The sequence below is a fragment of the Triturus cristatus genome, chromosome 8 (genome assembly GCF_964204655.1).
Source record: "Triturus cristatus chromosome 8, aTriCri1.1, whole genome shotgun sequence".
Classification (NCBI taxonomy): domain Eukaryota; kingdom Metazoa; phylum Chordata; class Amphibia; order Caudata; family Salamandridae; genus Triturus; species Triturus cristatus.
Genome location: NC_140591.1, coordinates 322961171 through 322979658, shown reverse-complemented (window position 1 = coordinate 322979658; position 18488 = coordinate 322961171). Strand labels below are relative to the sequence as shown.

At 45.0% G+C, this 18488-nt stretch overlaps 1 protein-coding gene across 3 annotated transcripts in view; it reads left to right on the top strand.

Annotated features, from left to right (window-relative positions):
- The window catches only part of ATP8A2 (ATPase phospholipid transporting 8A2), a 2139258-nt gene that overhangs the window by 298437 nt on the left and 1822333 nt on the right, over window positions 1–18488 (top strand). Inside the window, exon 1 of one of the 3 annotated variants that reach the window (XM_085621613.1) lies at window positions 17242–17330. The exons of the other annotated variants lie outside the window; for them this stretch is intronic. Coding sequence (XP_085477739.1) covers window positions 17300–17330 — 31 coding nt within the window. The 5' untranslated portion in view covers window positions 17242–17299. Of the gene's footprint in view, window positions 1–17241; window positions 17331–18488 lie in introns of those variants that run through there. 3 annotated transcript variants of the gene reach the window in all.

Genomic DNA, 18488 nt, shown 5'->3' with positions numbered 1-18488 from the left:
TTAGATCCCAACCTGTGTCTCTGCAGCACTTATTAAACAAAACCATTTAAAATAGGGTCCAAGGGATATATATTTTTTAAAGACCCACACCTGATTTTATCCCCAGCACCAACTGAATGTATAACACACGAAACACAGGGGGTCTAACAACCAAACTTGAGAGGCTACACTGTCGATACTGAGTCAACAAGATCTCAAAATATCTTTATCGCACACACATAACGTATTAATAAAGATAAAGAAGGAAAAAAGGCTAACACTACATGCATAGAGGAGACCGGTACATCATCGATTATTCGTAAAATGGCTGATTAATCCACAACAGATTGTAAAGGGTTTCCATCAAATTAGACTCAATGATCAGTCCTATCATTTGGCCAAACCCATGTGCAAATGAGGCTGGTCCCCTGATCAGTGGGACACTCAGCTCCGCACCTTATTGTTGTATCAGGATTTGGTCCACCAAATACACAAACCGTCCATGATGACTGATCTTTTGATGGTAAAGTAAGAAGAAATAGTGCAACAAACAAAAAAGTGATTTAAAATAGGATGGAATGTCCTCCTTCTAAATACTTTATTCTACGGACTGGACACGCCTCCTAATTAAAAAATAGAACAGTGCAAAAGAAGACAGTGACAATTATCTGTCTACATAAGGGCCAACATGTTTCTGCCTAACGGGTGTTTAATCCCTTGGCATTCGTCAGGGCCTCTGCTCGTATAATAGTTGCACTCCTAATAGTGAAATATAGAATTCACCACCATCACCAAAAACAAATTATAATAAAACTGGTTTGAAACGGTACAACCTGTAACAACCATGGACATTAACCCTCCGATTCACAATGATTACTGTGAATTCTGTGAAGGAAAACGTTATATCATTAGTACTGTATTCGATGCATCAGTCTCATGTGCATAGTGTGTCACCAAACCAACCAATAATGTGTGTCAGAAAATTAATTTTTTTGCTTACCCTTTGTGGTAGGGCAATAGACCTCACCTCACCTGGACACTGCTCAGGTACTAAGAGGCCCCGCACTACAAAGATATAGGGAAAACAAAAGAATGTGGCAAAGTACTATAAAGAATTTTTTTTGCTTTATACCCTGTCTATGATCATTCCTATAACCAAATGCCCTGTATCTAGAGGCAAAACATGTGAGGTAGATAAACACCCCAAACTCAGTGTACTAAGCCTCAAAATGACCCAGAAACTCGACTAAGACACCAAACTTTAAGGAAGATTAAAACTCCCTTGTATGCTCATACAGGAATTTTACAACATGCTGATCTACAAAACCTGTGATTTGCTAAAGTTTACAACATAGCATAGCTAAAAATATTCTAAAAATATTCTGTGGTAGCTGCTCACCTTTCCGTCAGTACCTCAAGCTCCCATCTGAGACTTGGGGGAGGCACCGATCTGTAGGAGATGCTTGTATAAATAGTCTAGTGAGGGTTTGTTAGTGAAGTATCCCTCCACCTTTAGGATGTATACTAGATAGTGGCGATCTTATCATGTGTCCCTTCAATTGGGATATATTAATGGCAAGGACACTATTATCAGACATTTATTGTGAAGTAAGCCTTATTGGTCTTTATTTTCAAAAGAAAACTAAGGGCACTACTTTACGCTCGAAATCTCGCGAGATCTGCAGCACTTCCCATAGTATCTGTCTTTAGTTCTCTTAATACCTCTTTGAGGAGAACATGCAAATACTCATCTGTTCCTGCCCCGACCCGCTCTCTCTAGCGGCTGACCCCTAACTGCCTCGTTCACATCTGGTGGGTAATAATTGACCTTAGTCACGTTTTTGAGTCAGTTTACCTCTGTTGTTCCCTTACTCAGGATGGTGCTGTGAGGTTAGAGACTCAGAACTCGTTAACATACTATGCAGTTATTAGTAGAATGTTACGCACTGCTGTGTCTGCCGGGGGCTTATTGGACTAACGCGTCCCCTATAGGGGCCTGTGTTCGACCTCATGGTCACAGGTTCAAACCCGGGCAGGTCCACTCAGCCCTCCATCCTTCTGAGGTAGATAAAATGAGTACCATTGGGTTGGGTAACAATAAAAATCTGTTATTCAGTGCCAAGATACCCTTGGGTGAACATGCGCTTTACAAAACACGTTATGCTATGTTATGGTGGTGTCTTTCGGCTAGGAAAGACAGCCACTGCCAGGCAGCCTCTTCCCAGACAACTCTCAAAATTGCAGATCGCTTGCAGTCGAGCTTCGGAGCAGTTGCAGCTCTTATCACAGCTGCAAAGAGCCCAAACAAATTTGCGACACAAACCGAACGAGAGCTCACCCCAGGAGTCTTCAGTATTGGCGAGGCGTGATTCCGATGGGGGACTACAGATGTTCCTAGAGCTTACACTCCAGAGTCTCTGGAGGTCACAGGCACCATAGTCGGTGTCAAAGGTCATGAGACGCACTTAAATCTGCTGGCACAGGTGAAGCACTGAGCGTTGACACAGCCAGTCGTGGTTCAGTTCGAAGTGGTGCAGAGCTCTTTGGAAAGTGATGGGTGGCCCTCAAACACCGATGGGCTTCCCTCCAGCAGGGTTCTCCACTGTAGATGTTTGGCAAACAATCTTCTCTGGCAACCCAGCCATTTCTCCCAGGGCACCCCGTGGGTTAGTGAATAGCTCTAAGGTTCTAAATGAGCAATAGTGTTTACAACGCTGTCAGAACAATACGGTGCCATTACAATGCAGGCACTACAACGAACGTGCCGTTACCACGCGTTCCATTACAATGCAATCCATCACAAGGACTTGCTTTAGGGAACTCATTGTTGGATTTGAAGTCCAACACCTTCCCTACTGTTGCACAGACTGGAGTTGGAATAGTAAAATATACTATTCCAAACTCCAGCTCTTCCGTAACGCAAGTCGTTGGAACAACTTGCATTGCAACGGAACACGTGGTAATGACACACTCGTTGTATTGCCTGCGTTGTAAAGGCATGCGTGAATATGTCATACATCCGTTCTAAATACATTTCTTGAGACCTTTGTCTTGAATGCAGTTTCACGTGGAAGGGAGGCTAGTGTTTCATAAGTGGAGCGTAGCATAACATGCATTTGTAAAGCAATCGTCCATTGTAGAGTGTATCTTGGCGCTGAATAACAGATGGTTATTGTTACCAATAGGTACTGGCTTTATCAACCTCAGAAGGATGAAAGGCTGAGTGGCCCCGCCAGGGCTTGAACCTGTGACCATGAGGCCAACATGACCGCAAACTTCTGGTTTCAGTCCCCTTCTTATACTTTTTTTCCAGATAGGATTTGTCAATTCTCATTGTGGTTTCTATTGGTAGTCATTGCCTTTACCTGTCCGTATGTAAGAGAGTTGGTGTGGGAATCTCCTGCTGAGAGAGAGACCCAGAACATGGGAACAAAAGGGAAGGCAGCCTTAACAGTAAAAGGGGAAACTTGCTATACTTGTACTTCTCAAGAAACCACTGCCTTCAGTCGTTTCGCACACTTGAATCTTGCTGAACACAAAAGTTTCAGGAATGCTACCAATAGCTCATCTGGCCGGCTACCTCCAACCTCCATTTTATACTCCACCTCAGAGATCCCATTATGGATTCCATTGTGCTCATGGACATCAATGAGATAAACTTTCCTGGTGCCTTCTACTCTGCTCATATTGCCCCACGCCTTTGCAGTGTCCACACACAATGGATGCTGTGAAAGACTTGGTTGCCAAGCACTAAACAGACAGTTTCTCAGGGGAGGTCAGTAAGGTACTCGCCCTCCACTGGCAGCAGGGAAAAGGCCTCTACTGCTGCTTATAGTTGAGTGCTGCCACCATGGTTGGTTCTAGGGCAGTTCAGTAGGCAGACATTCACATGTATTATGAAATGTTCTGTGTGACTAAAGCTAAATTCATCTCTGATTCGCTTCCCCTACGGAAAGTCCTCAACTTGTCACTCTGGTCCTGTTCAGCCTGTCAGGCTCCTTCACTTGAACATTAACCTGGTTGGCTCACAATCTGAAATTCAAGAGTTATAAATACCCCTTCTTGTTTCGCAAATTGTTCCACACTCTTAGCAGTCCCCTCTCTTGCAGCTTAATATGCCTCTTTATACGTCACTTGCCATCTCTCTGACCCAATCGCATCACCTTGTTCCTGCTTCCAAAATGCACAAACTATTATGCCACTCATTATTACCCACTTGTTCCTCACTCCTTGATCACAGCGTGGCAGAAGGAAGTGGAGAGAAGATGCAGAAGATAAGCATAGAATATTCCTGCCTTTGTGCTTGGACCCTGAAACTTTTTTCCGAAATATCAGCCAATCTGTAGTTGGACGTAGACACGTCAGTGTTTATGGTCTGGTGATACTGCCATTTTTGGCAAGACAGGCCAGCTTTTACTGCATTTTTCTTGAGAAGAAAAACGTTATTCTTTATTGCCTTAAGACCACATTGCAACACCTAACTGAGGTCGAGCCTGGGCAGCACATTTGTTGTTCTGCGAGCCATGCTGTACTGGAGTATGTACTAGAAGCCCCGCCCACTCTCCGCCCATATTTGTCATTGGCTTGTGTCATTGCCCTTCGTAAATGCTGGCTTCTGATTCGTTAATAAGCTTGTTAGTCCCTCCTTAGTACCGCCTTGTCTTCATTCATAACCTTCCATGAGGACTGGCCTTTTACTTCACAGTGAGTCTTTTTTTAGTCTGTAAGCACTATTTTCATTCAATAGTTTCTCCTACTGCAGGTGTGACATGCTTTCCTGCAACATTCAGTGCGCCAAGCACGCTTTCACTTTCTAAGCAGTACGGTACAATGGTGGCGCTTCTTTGAATAGTTCTCGCATTTACAAGAGTTTGATCTATTTGCATTGTACATGCCAATGCCTTTTATTTATGTATTAAGTATCAAAACATACAAATAAAAGGCATTGTCATTTACAATGCCAATAACTTAAACTCTCGCAAATGCGAGATCTATCGCATTGCAAATTCTTGTTTCTCCTTGTAGCAACTAGAGGAGCCGTTTTACTTTAGCACCACAGTTTTCGTCACCAGGAAGAGTAACAGCCACTTCTAACTGTCATTTATGGGAAGCAGGGGTGTGAACGTGCAGCAGACGCATGCAGTGGGCACATCACTGGTGCTCTAATAGGCTTAACGAAGGCAATCCCGTCTACAGCCGTCCATGCCCAGAACATGGCCAGCATCAGCCTCTATGCCTGTTTCGCCTCCCAAGGCAAGGTGAGGCTTTGCTATAATAGAGAAGAACATTTCTCCTTGTGGGGGCATACATGCAGTAGTACTACCTTTAATTTGCGGGATGAACATAATCAGCTTATCTGTCAGATTTGCAAGCTAAACATAATACCTAATAATTAGGTGCCTTTATAAAATTTGACTTGTAGAGGCGGGGAAAAGGACTCAGCATCTAAGTCTAAAGTGGCTGAACCATATAAGGATTACTTGACGAGGACCTGCTTAATCAACGCAAGATTATTATATAAACATAAATTGGATATCTGGGACTTGTTGGAGGATGATTTATTGGACGTACCGTTTGTTACGGATATCTGGTTGCATAGCTCATCGGGCCCGATATTGCCTTAGCTATGGCTGATGGCTATTCCATTTCACATCTGGATCGTGAAAATCAAACTGGAGGTGGGGTGGATGAGTTCTATCGCTCTCTAAGTTTGTATATACTACAAAGAAGCTAGAGGGTTTGGGTAAGGCAGAAGGTATTTTCTTCTTTCTAAAGCTGTCTGATAATTTCACCTTTTCGGGTGTGACCATTTCTCCAAATTTGGAGAGGTGCTGGCAAAGGTGATGACCCCACTACAACTTCAGTATGCCAATTTTCCAGTCCTGGGGGACTTTAATGTTTATATGGATGACCCAGACTGTAGAGGGGCATCTCTACTGGCGGAAGCGTTAGCTCACTTGAACCTCCAGCAAAGAGTTAGGGTCCTACTCACAAAACGGAGCATATACTTGACCTAATTTTTTCCAATCTGTCTTCTCTTATTGCAGACAAGCCTTATCCTGTTACATGGTCGGATCATTTCCTAGTCCCCTTTTCATGGACTTTACAGGGGCCTTCAACACCTGCATTTATAACAGCCATTGAATCACGATCATGGTATACAATTACTGGAGTTAATTTGACTAATTCTCCTAAATCTACGGATCTCCCGTTGGAGCCCATCCTGGATGCGTTTAACTTCTCTCTTTTGCAAGTGATTGACCTGCTCGTCCCTATACAACGGGCTTCACCTAAATGAAAATCCCCTTCTGCGACTTGGTTACCACCGCTCCTACAGGCTGAAAAACGCCATTGCAAACACTTGGAAAGAAAATGGAGAAAAAGATCTGAGTCCACAGATAAGTCAGTTTTCAGAGCAGCTCACAGAGCTTTCCGGAAAATGATCAGGAAAGCTCAAGCAGACGCCTTTGCCAAACAAATTGATAGTGCAGGTAACTCTACTGAAAAGATTTTTCCGATAAATAGCTCTTTTCTTCCCCTGACAGGACTAAACAAATCACAATGGCTTCCAAAGCCTTATGCAGCAATCTTTCTAATAATTGTCGGGATAAATTTGCCTATATTTATTCCAAACTTGTTAAGGACAATAAATATTCTGCTCGTTGCCTTCGTCCCTGAGAGTCATTAAAAGCAGTGGGTGAGGAACTTGCAAGTTTTGAAAAGATCTTTCTCATAGTCTCAGCAGCGACCAGATCAGACTCCCCACTTGACCCTTGTCGGCACAAAATTCTCAAATGTGCAGCATTCTGTCTAAATGAACAGATGTATTATTTATTTAATTGTTACTTGAATTTGGGTATTGTTTCCACAGTTTGGAAAAAAGCATTAGCTTCCCTTTGCTAAAAAATCCAATGCAGATCCTGAGTGTCTGAATAATTACGGACCCATTTCCCTTCTAGCAGCACTGGTGAAAATGCTTGAGCAGATGCTTAGTAAACAGCTATCTCAATTTTCTGAGAGGGAAGGGATTTCACACTACACAACTTCCAACAAGGCGTTAGCATGGAAGTTGCTCTACTAGAGGTCGTAGAGTTTGTCAAATCCAAGCTTTGTTTAATAATTATATGGCTCTATCAGGGACGGCTGATGAACAACAGGGCTTCAACCTGGTATCTTATGCAGATGAAACTCAGCTGATGCTATCATTACAGCCAATAGTGAACACGGTGATGGAGAACTTCCATGACTGCCCGACTACTGTGGCCAACTGGGTGAAACACAGTTGTCTGAAACTTAATTCAGATAAGTCTGAAATTCTCTATAAGAAATGAAGAGGACAGCGAGCCATGAATGACCGCGCCTCCACTTTGTCCACAATGTAAATCAACACAATCCTGTTTTCTGTGTATGTGCACTCACTAAAAGCAGCTGCAGCCCAAATATGCGACCATAGGGTCAAGATATGCTAACTTGTGTAACAAATCCAAGGGTTACAGCAAAGAAAAGCGCATTTCGTCCAAAGAATGGACTTCTTCAGGGCTGTAATGCTATGAATACAAACAGTGCATACATAGACTGTGCTTAAAATGTTATGCATTATACATTTGACCTCATGACTAACAAATATTTTAAGAAAACGTACTCAGTTACCCAAGGACAGCACCATACCCACCAAAGAGTGATTTTCAAACTTATAAATCACTCCTATCAAATGTTGAACACATTAAAATCCTGAGGGGTTTAAGAATTTTTATTTTTCCCACAATTGAAGATTTGGATGAAGAGTAATTAAAAGAATGGGAAGGCAATTTACAGAACGTGTCATGTACAATGATAGGGATTCTAATTGAGCATGCTGATAAAAAGGTTAGTAAATTACAAGATTGATTGATTGATAGGCTTTATTTCGATACATAAAATATCTTGAAAGCAGTTCAACAGTTAAGGAAAACAACAAATAAAACACTTTCCCAGAAAAAAAGAAAGTAAAAAACAATAACTTAGTAAATACAATTAATACAGTTAAAATCAGGATTAAATTGATACGGAAAGCCTTTTTGCACGAATCAACCAAGTCCACTTTAAAAATTTAGACACACCACAAACCACCAAAGTGGATGTGTCGGACAATAAAATGCGTAGGGCCACAGTGTGATAGCGAGTTCCCAACTGTCTACAAAGTGGTTTGAGCCAGCGCCTCCTGGGAGAGCAATAGTCAGGGCATTCAAAAAGAATATGTGCCATCGTCTCGACCCGCGTGGAACAGAGGGCACAAAAGGGGGAGGGCTGGGGGGACAATTTCCACCGGGATATCAGGTCACCTACAGGTAGAATCCCTACTCTAAATTTAAAATATAAAGCCCTATCAAATGGAATGGAAATCATGTCGAGATAGGGTTCGTAAGCTACCACGTCTTTAATCCTCAAAAAGGCTACAGTTGACTTACATAGGCGTGGATCGACAGTGAGTTTGGACGAAACCCAATCCCAATACAATTTCTTTAAAGTGGCTTTAGGAGGGGCAGATCGAGTAACCCAAGCTTCACCTAAGCCCAACTCCCCCAGAAGATGTTTAACGTCCCTCAACCATTTAATCCTATACCAGCCCCCCATTGACATCACCTCGGACAGTCCCTCCGCATAGGAGGCTAATTCGGGCACCCTCCACAAGCGGGCCCACAGGAGCAGGGGACGAAGTCGAGCTTGGTCCGCAATTGATCTGCAGCCTAGATCCAGCAACACTGGAACTGTGGGTGTGCTCAAAGGGAGAGCCATCAGATCTTTCAAGAATTTGCTCTCCGATTTTGCAAGTACATCGAGATTGCTTGTACCCCACAACTCCGCCCCATACAAGGCAGCACTAACCCCTCTAGCTTTATAAATCTCCACAGCTGGGGCAATAAATTGTTTTGTGGAAGAACGATGTTCCCTAAGCAACACACCACCCACCCTTTTGTGGTTAAGGAGCATCTTGTGAATGTGTGGAGTCCAACTCATAGAGTCGCTAAGGCGGATTCCCAGGTAGTCAAACTCTGATACCCTCTCCAGGTGAGCAGAGTTCAAGACCGGGAGGCGCCCCAGTTTCCTAGGAGGATTCATGATCAAATATTTGGTCTTGTCAACATTGATCACCAATCCCCTAAGGGAACAGAACTCCTGGAAGCGGTTAAGAAGTTTTTGGAGGCCCTGGGGGGTCTTTGCAATGAGGAGGGTATCATCTGCAAAGAGCAGTGTGGGGATCCGAGTGCCCGCCAGGGAGGGTGCATCAGCAGGTTCTTGTAGCAGATACTCAACCACACCATTCACATAGAGAGAGAATAGGGTGGGAGCTAACACACACCCCTGGCGGACACCCCTACTTACTGGAATTCTATCTGTTTTCTCCCCATTCTTACCCCACCGCACCTGTGCATAATTGCCTGTGTGTAGTTTTATCAGGAGTGATAGGATATAAGAAGGCACCCCCAAACCCTGCAAGACCCTCCACAGTTCCTCCCTAGGTACCAGGTCAAAGGCAGTCTTGAGGTCGATAAAGGCCAGATAAAGACTGCCCTTGCCCAGCACCACCACCTTCCAATGCAGGAGCGCCAGTCTGAAGGCTTGCTCGATGGTCCCGGTTCCAGAGCGAAAACCAGCCTGGAAATCTGACAGGATCTTGTTATCATCCTCCCATTGGAGGATCCTCCCCAGAATCACCTTCCCTGCCACCTTTTGGGATGAATCGATAAGGCTTATGGGCCTATAGTTAGCCGGGTTGTCCCGACATCCCTTCTTGAATATCGGGACAACCTCCGCCCCTTTCCAGGATTCAGGTACAGATGCTCCCCCCATAATAGCATTCAGTAGAGTGGAAACCAACTTCCCCCATTGCTTGGGATTGGCATGTAACAAGTCACCGGGTATCCCGTCAGGCCCAGCAGCTTTTAGGGGGACCAGGGACTTGATTACGACCTCCACTTCTCTGTCAGTAAAGGCATCGGCCTCAGTGTCCCTTGCCTCAACCACCAGAGCAAAGGAGTCATTAAGGACCCCCTCGGCAGGGGTATGAAGGGACAAGAAGTGGCTAAACCAATTCTGAGCTGGGATATTACATGTCAGCAATGTGCCAACAGGCCTATCCCTGGTTCTTACCAAACTCCGAAATCCCCTAGCATTCCTGTCCAAGCTTGCAGCCAAGAGGTCCGCCCAGAACTTCTCCTCCCGCTCTCTTTTTGCTACCTTTAAGGTCTGGGAGTAATCTTTCCTTGCGAGCCTAATTGCAACCTGGGATTTAGATTTGACAGCCCCTACCAGCGCTTTTTTCTTGACTCTGCATTTTTTTGTAAACCAACCCTGCGTTTTGGGCATCAACTTCCTGTTGTTAGCACGAGGAGCCATGCTAGGGAGAATAAACAGGTTGCTCAGCGCCCTAGTTAAGTCGCGAAAGGTCAGCGTGACCTCCTCTGGCGATCGGGTCAGCGACTCCAATTTGCACTGTGCTGCAGCCAGGAGTGCCCCTGTATCTGCCACTTTCTCTTTGGACATAATAAGCTTAGCCCACTTCAGCCGGCTACCACAATTGGATGGGAGAACTTCGTGGGGGTTTGGAGCTATATAAGATGATAATCTCCCCTTATCAGTTAACCACTGGGGAAAGAGGGCGAGTGAGAGGAGATTATGATCACTCTCAGTTGTCGGTATGATATCCATATCCTTCAGGATGCTATAGACTTACGTCAAGAAGAATATAATCTATTCTAGACGTATGATTCGGCCTATTATAAGAATGAGCTCCCACTAAGTCAGACTTTGACCTCCCATTAACAGCCCTAAGGTCAAATTCCATGTTAAGGGAATTAGTCTGTACCGCCACTTGGGTCCACCTCTTGATAGGAGGCAGCGCTAGGGCAGGAATCCCCCTCCTGGAGTCCTCCTCACCACTTCCCAATGTATCGTCCAAGCCCAAAGGCTTGAACGTACAATTCAGGTCTCCTGCCACCAAGATGCGAGATTTATTGGGGCGCTGCCTGAGCAGACCTTCTAATAAGGATATTGTGGCCGATTGTATACCACCCTTCATGCCTCTGGCGTAGATGTTAAAGATGTCCAGGAGGAGGCCACCCCGTGCACCATTTATAGTAATATTGAGGAGATCGGGAGAGTTGGTGGGGTGCTAAACCACCTGACAATCGAGAGCGACATCAACCCATATGAGGAGACCACCCGAAGGGCGTCCCTTCCCTAAAACAGGGGGGACAGCGGGAACAAATTATGTCGAATATCCTACCTTATGGCAGGGCTCCCTGCACCATGTTTCTTGAAAAATGCAAATAGAGTAACCCTCCACAAGGGCGTTCCAGTCTGGTAGTCCCAGCTTCCTCGAGATACCCGCAACGTTCCAGCTAAAAATCTTAAAGTCTGGATCCGCCACAACCGGCTCCCTGCGGGGCTCGGTGTTTAGTGCCCCCTCCGTCAGATCTATAAAACTTTATCTACTGCCCCCACTTAGTCTTCCTGCGAGCGGGTTAATATCCTGTGGTGGGTTAGTGGCTTCGTCTAACTGAGAGGGAAGAATGGCATTGCTTTCACCCAACTCGTTTAGCACAGGAACATCACCTGGGCTTAGGAGCCTGATGGCCACCCTATGGCAAGTGTCGGTTCAATATCCCGACGGCCCCCCATAAGACCCGGGCCAGGCTGCCGGTTGGAATAATTGAGGGATGACAGGATTCTCGGGATAAATAGGGTTATTGCTCCAACCCCCGCCAAAATGTAAACCATTATAATTTGCTGCAGTCCTAGGGTAAAAATATGTTAAATCTACTACATCAATGCTTGCCCCCCCAATTACATACTTTTGATTGCAAATAGTTTGAGCAACCCTATTGTCTTTGAAGTATACCACCACACAATCTCCTTCTAGGTGCTTACGACCATAACCTACCCACTCTACCCTTCTCACTCCTAGGATCAACCCATCTAGACCCCTAGGAAGAGGTCTATTGGTCTTTAACCAGTGCATGGTTTTATTTTTTAAAGCCTGGTGGGATTCATAATGATCATCCTTCAAAGTGGGTACGTTAGTAAGTATGGCGACATACGGGTGGCACTCGGGGGGGCAAATTCACCGGTGGAAAAGTTGGAGCCGCTTTGGGGGAAGATTCTTCTGGCTGGGTTTCTCTGGGGAGGTTAGTACAAGTTCTGGTCGAGTGGGCTTGATCGGGACCATTGCCTTTGGCAATCCCATTCGAGGTTCCCTTATATTTAAGAGGTCCCTTCCTACCCGGCAGCTCAGCCCGGATAGGCTTCTTTACCGGGACTTTAAGAGGCTTAGGTACACTCGGTTGTGCTAGGCCTAATTGACTAGTACTGCCTGAGGTATCCACAACCTGTGCAGCAGGTGCATTAACCACAGCCAACATATTTACAGTGTTTGCTGTATTAGAGGCGGTAGGTGTGGCCTGTGTGGATGCAGGGAACATCCGGGTGCCACTATCCCCTCACTGTCCATCCTCCCTGATTTTAAAGTGCAGTTTGATAAGGGTTTTTAGAGAGAAGAAATTATCCAAGGTTGCCTGTTCGAATCTATCCAACCTCTCTCCCAACCCTTTTACTCTCTCTACAATCGGGGACAATAATGTTATCATCAGATCTTCAAATTGTGTAATTGTTACAGAGTCATTAGGTGGGGCTAAATGACAGTCTGATGTTGGATCTACACATGCTTCCTCAATCATATGACCTGAGGGATCACCCCCCTTTTCCATCCCGGGGTTTTTCGTGCCCAACTCCTCACCCGCTTTAGTTCCTATTCCCCTGGCACCATACTTCCTTGGTCTCTTATAAAGTTTTGGGAAGCTGCCTTTACGTGGGCTAGCAATCCTTTTCCTTTTAGTATAAGTTACATTCTTGGATACCGTCAGTGGTAAGACAGGTGGCTGAGGGATATTAACTTGGATAGTAGGAATGATAGGGCGGGTTGTAAGGACAGGGAATTCACTGGAGCATGGGTCAAAACTACTACTATCAACAGGAGGGGGAATAGATATGGCTGCCAAGCTCTCCAACCTATCTATACTGGCCCTCAGAGATGCAACCCGTAAATGCTCCAGTGGAGGGGATGTAATTGAGAGGGGATCTGAACTACATACAGGCGAGGTAACAAACGCCAGGGAACCCAATGAGGACCGTTTCGACGGAGGAAGTTCTTGGGAGAGACGCCGCTCTGTCATTACAATCTCCTTCTCTATGACACCAGCTACCCGTGTAATGAACTGATCCATAGTGCCTATAATACAGCTGGCTCCGCCCTCTCCTCCTCTCCTGAGGCTCTTCCCTGAACGGGTGGACATTAACACAGGCTATAGTGGTAACCAGATATTAATAATAATAATAAACCCCTATATGTCTAAAGATACAAGTGTTGTTGTCAGGGGGGTGGCCCGACCCGGCCCTGGACAGCACCGGACTGCCACAGACTGCCCGCCCTTTGACCGGGCTTCGCTCCGAGCTTCGACCCGCGCGCGACCCGTGTTCGCGGACGTGAGCGTGATTAAGTACGTATACGCTGGGGGCGTGGCTTGCAGGGAGAGCGGGCCAGGTGTCAGCTATTGGCCAGGCAGGGACTCCTGGGAGATGGAGTCCCTGCAGTAACGCTCGCAGCCCTGCTGTACTGCCACAGACCTCCCCAGCTGCCGTAGAAACTACAGGTACTCCGCTGATTTGTTCCGTGAAGCGGGACCCGCGAAGCGGGTCCGGCGAACAGTGATGACAAATACAGCAATTAGGTCCAGGCACAAGATTCCTTGGGATGAGGGTCCACTTGCCCAGGGTCCGAGTAAAAGCGCACAGAGTCCCTAAATTACAAGAGGAAATAGATCAAATTGAGAAAAAGATTGAGACCAGGGATTTAAAAGATAAGACCAAAAAGAATTCGGACATTCTAGACAAAGTAATGGAGGAATATCAGGTGTAGCTCCGTGATAAAAAACTAAGGAAAATCAAAAGAGATGATCTGGATTGCAAAGAGGGTCGAATATGTACTTTACACACAAGTATGACAGTGTGAAAGTACCAGGTGAAGGGAAAAGAGCAGGAGATGGGACCATAGAGACAAAATTGTGGCACGTGCTGCTGAAAATGCTGCAATTCCTTGATTCTGAGCAGGCTGTTAAATCTGGATTGGAAACTCATCTTTTATGGATTACTTTCATAGTTTTAGCTCAGTTTGCCGACTGGTATGAGCGCCGGAATGCTGCTCTTTGAAGCAGCCGCAGCTTTGCAAATGGTTTTTCATTCATTAAATGAGCAACTTCACATTTTTTAAGTAACTGATTCAGCCTACTTTAGGCAGAGCAATTGTTCGGTAATGTTTGAAAGGCCATTGAAAGCATCTGAACTCTTTTACCACGTTGTTGTATGTAGCATTGTGTAATATATATACAGCAATATAAATTTGGAAAAAAGTGATTAACAGCACAGAATGAGTTAGCGTGTTTAAATTGACAGTAATTAGAATGTCAAAAGACTTTGCTTACAAGTGTTCTATTAGTGACCCAAATAATTTCAAAGGAGCTATCTCATTGCTAATGTAATATTCCAATGTCAATTCTCCATATTGCAAAATAATCCAAGGACCCTGGCTTTGGAGCAAAGCTACTAACGTGGTACATATCTCTGCGCTGTGGACATGGAAAGTCACCTCTGACGATGCATCAGGCTGCAAGATGTAAGCATTACTTATGTTGGGAGGAGTCTGGTGCAACAGATATCTTTTGGTACATGTAGAACACTCATTGAGATTGCTAAAAGAGATTACCATGTAAAATGAGATTGTTTGCCCAGCAAATCATTTGGGGAACAGACTGCTGAGCCAAGCACGTGAGGAAGGATGACAGTTCACATTTTCCTCATAGGTGAGTGATAATGGTGAGTGATAATAAGTACTTGATTGGCCTTGCATCTTCATTGCATGTCAACAATGTGCGCAGAAGTTGCAAATAAAGTTAAAAAGATATCGCTATGGACTCGATCATGAGGGAGCTTCATTCTGGGGGTGCAAATTGCGCATCTGCTAATTTGCATTAAAGCCGGGTGTACAAATGAGTGTTTGCGCCACATGTGCTGCATTATAGTTTGCATACACAGGAATGGGGAGTCACCAGCCGCTTGCACTTGGGAGGCAGGAGAGTTTAACCATTGTATGGAACCCAGAACAGAGCAAGCAGCCTACCCCTACCTCCCAGCCCTTGTTCACTCAGGTCTGCCCTTTATTATCCCAGCCGGTGTCTCTGCCTGTCTGCTCTTAGAGGATACAAGTGTGCCTAATGCCTCTGCATTAACGGGGTATTTTTAGAAGTTGAACTAAAAATAGTTAACCCATAATATGTAGGCTGATGCGCAGAGAGTAGTATGCTATTAATTACCATTGTATCCAATAGGGAGGAGGCATTGGCTCACGAGAAGGGAAGCCCATTTGCATATCTGGTATGTGTCCTGCTGCTTTTTGAAATGCATTCTTTATAAACACAGGTGTTTCCCCAGAACCAAAGCACAGTGTCAGTGCATAAGTCCAGAGTGTATAGCGCTGAAGATCACACGTATGGATCAGAAGAATCTGCCCGCCCTGCAGTGATAGCATGGTGTTTGGTACTTTTGCACTGTAGGAATAAATGTCTGAGTCTGCGTATATTAACTCGCTTGCTCCAAATCACACGTTTTGCTTCGTCACATTTGTTTCCACTGGATGGCTTACACATAGTTATGCATCCCTACCTACTATAGATCCTAGGAAGTGTGCATTGTACTGTAATAACACGCACATGATGACAATATATTTGGATGTGCAATCACCAATCACCGAAGACGTTACAATTTAAGCGCAGAAACATATGCATCTCATCGATACATTGGTGATTATGATTATGCAGAGCAGCTGGTGTGATTGCAACAAGCACTTAGGACCAGAGCGGGTTTGAGTTGGTGCAGCCTTGTGGGAGGAGCAACTGCCCATCTGCTGAATTAGATAACTAGTTAAAAGTCACTCACCTTTTGGAAAGTCAAGCAGATTATTAGCATCCATTTAAGAACTTTAGGTCTCCCTCAGCAGCAAATAGTACAATGATGGAATAGGACAGCGGTATTATGACACGATGGAGTCTGTACACCATGGGATGATTCAACAGACCTTCCAATCCGTTGCTGAATGAACGCCACCTTATGGGGAGTATCTACGTTTTATTTACAACAATGTAATCTTGCCAGATGTAAATTTAACTCGCCTCATTTTTTATTCATAGGGTCTTATCCTGCTCCCTCATCCTTTAACAAAGAGGATCCCCAAGAAAGCCCCTTTCATTGGTGTGACTCGAGTTTTTGGTTGATAAGACAACAAGCAGTGGCGGCCCATCTTTGGTGCACATGTCTTATAAACAATCATTGGGGAGGGTGGAGTTTTAGCAATGAAACTTACAAGCGGGCAATGGCCATGTTTAATATTGTGAATCAACACATATTCGATGCAAAAATGTACAGCTTTTAACTTCCCCTTAACTAAATATTTTCCATTACATATTATGGGAGATCCGACTGCATTTTCGGAAAATTAAGAATTTAACAGGAGCATTCAAGACAGACTGCATCCCTCGTATGCAAATGAGCTTGTCTAATAAATGCAGCTGGTCAGGACCTGGACTTCAAATAAAGTTACACAATTGCAATAAACATTGTCAGTAACTGCAAGAGGCATTGCTACCTGCAAACCGACAACATATCTTTAAGATTTTACTACAAATGACCGTTGCTCAAGGTCGATGCACCATACCGTCTTCTGTGCCCCAAACACTCGTCTCCAGGCGTGATCTGCTTTCTAAGATATAAGAGATGCAAAAGGTGCTCCATTTAAATGTTGAGCTGATGTCGTTTAGATTTTTAAAAGTAAACATGTAAAATTGATTTGTACATTGACGGCACGCGAGTTGATACGTAAAGTAGTTCTAATGTTTCATCTGCTTGATGTTGGATTCCTAAAAGCTGAAAGTAATGTGAGGCCCGTACATTCACGAGATGGGCTGGTGGTCAGCACCTTGAGAGGATACATTTCGAAGAAGGACCCCCGGAGAGGCTCGGTGGTATCTGTGCATCTCACCCCCAAGGCCTGCGCCTTTCACCTGCGCGGACCCTTGTGGTGAGGGCAGTGTGTGCCTGTGGCAGATTACCAGGTGGTTGGCTGGTAATCCGCTTTAAGCACGCTAATGCTCCGGAGATCTTCGAAGGACTGCCGCTTCCAGCCCCTCGCCGTCCCACCCTCGGTTGGCCGCTGCAGGCACCCGTCCACGCCACCATGCCGCGATGGAAGAGGTGCTGCTCCATAGGTAACTGAGAACCCCTGCTGCTTGTGGGGTGCATGCATAGAATGTGTACGTTGAAAGTAGATGGTAGGAGCAGATGGGTGTGCAGAGGGCCAGTCTGCCAGCAGTAATTCCTTAATCCAGGAGAGAGCTGGCAGCCAGTCCCAAGCCTGGAAGCTCTTGCTGCTGCAGGCGTGGACGACAGGCACAGCACTCTTTCTCCAGCAGACAGCACTGGTTTCAGATGTGATTGCTACACTGATATGTGCGAAGTGCTCTGTTTGAGACTCCACATGAAACTCTGCAGATTTACAAAAGCACTAACCTTACATTGAATCCCTCCAGAAATAGTTTGGAATTGGGGAGCTGCGATGCCTCACACGGCAACATTAGTGAAGTCATTCTACAATTAAATATGCATTTTTCTCTTCCAGACTCTTTCTGAGATGCTTCTCGCGTTTTGCGTGAATCTCCCCCAGTTTGTTGGGTTCCTGCCTTCACTGTTCTCTCGCTTTGAGCTGCCATAGCTACAGTTCCCGCCTCCCCATCGCGTTTACCTGACAACATTAGCCACTTTATAATAATCTATTAATTGCAGTTGGTTTTCATTGTATTATCTCAGACTCTATGTGAAAATGTGGCGCCATTGCTGCTGCAGATGTGAGCCTTTTGGGCACAAAGGATAAGCACGTTTTGTTGCTTGCACAGTGATGCACTTTGTATGTTGCTATGCGTTTCCTGTCCCTTTTACCTTTCCTACTCAAATATGTGGTTTGTCTGATTCAGTCATAGAGATTGCAATGTTTACTTTGGACTGATTAGTGTTCTTTACTGTAGCAGGCATTGATACTAGATAAATGACAGGTGTATAGCTCTGTGGGTTAATGCACATGCGCATGAGGTCTGCTTGCAGCTTCAAATCAAGTCTCTGTTGACTCAGCATTTTCTCTTCGAGACGTTTACAAAATAAGAACCGTTCAGATGGTTGACCTCTGTGTACCTCACTTACTGTCCCAAGGAGAGGCGGTCATTAGCTATTTGGTCTGGCTCAATGTAGATTTTTTTACATTTTACATTTCAGCACTCTCAGTCTAGCTGCCAAGGTTTCAGATTGTTTATGTGTGACATTTTCATAATTTCAATTATGAGTGACATTCAGCAACTATGAGTGACACTTTCTCT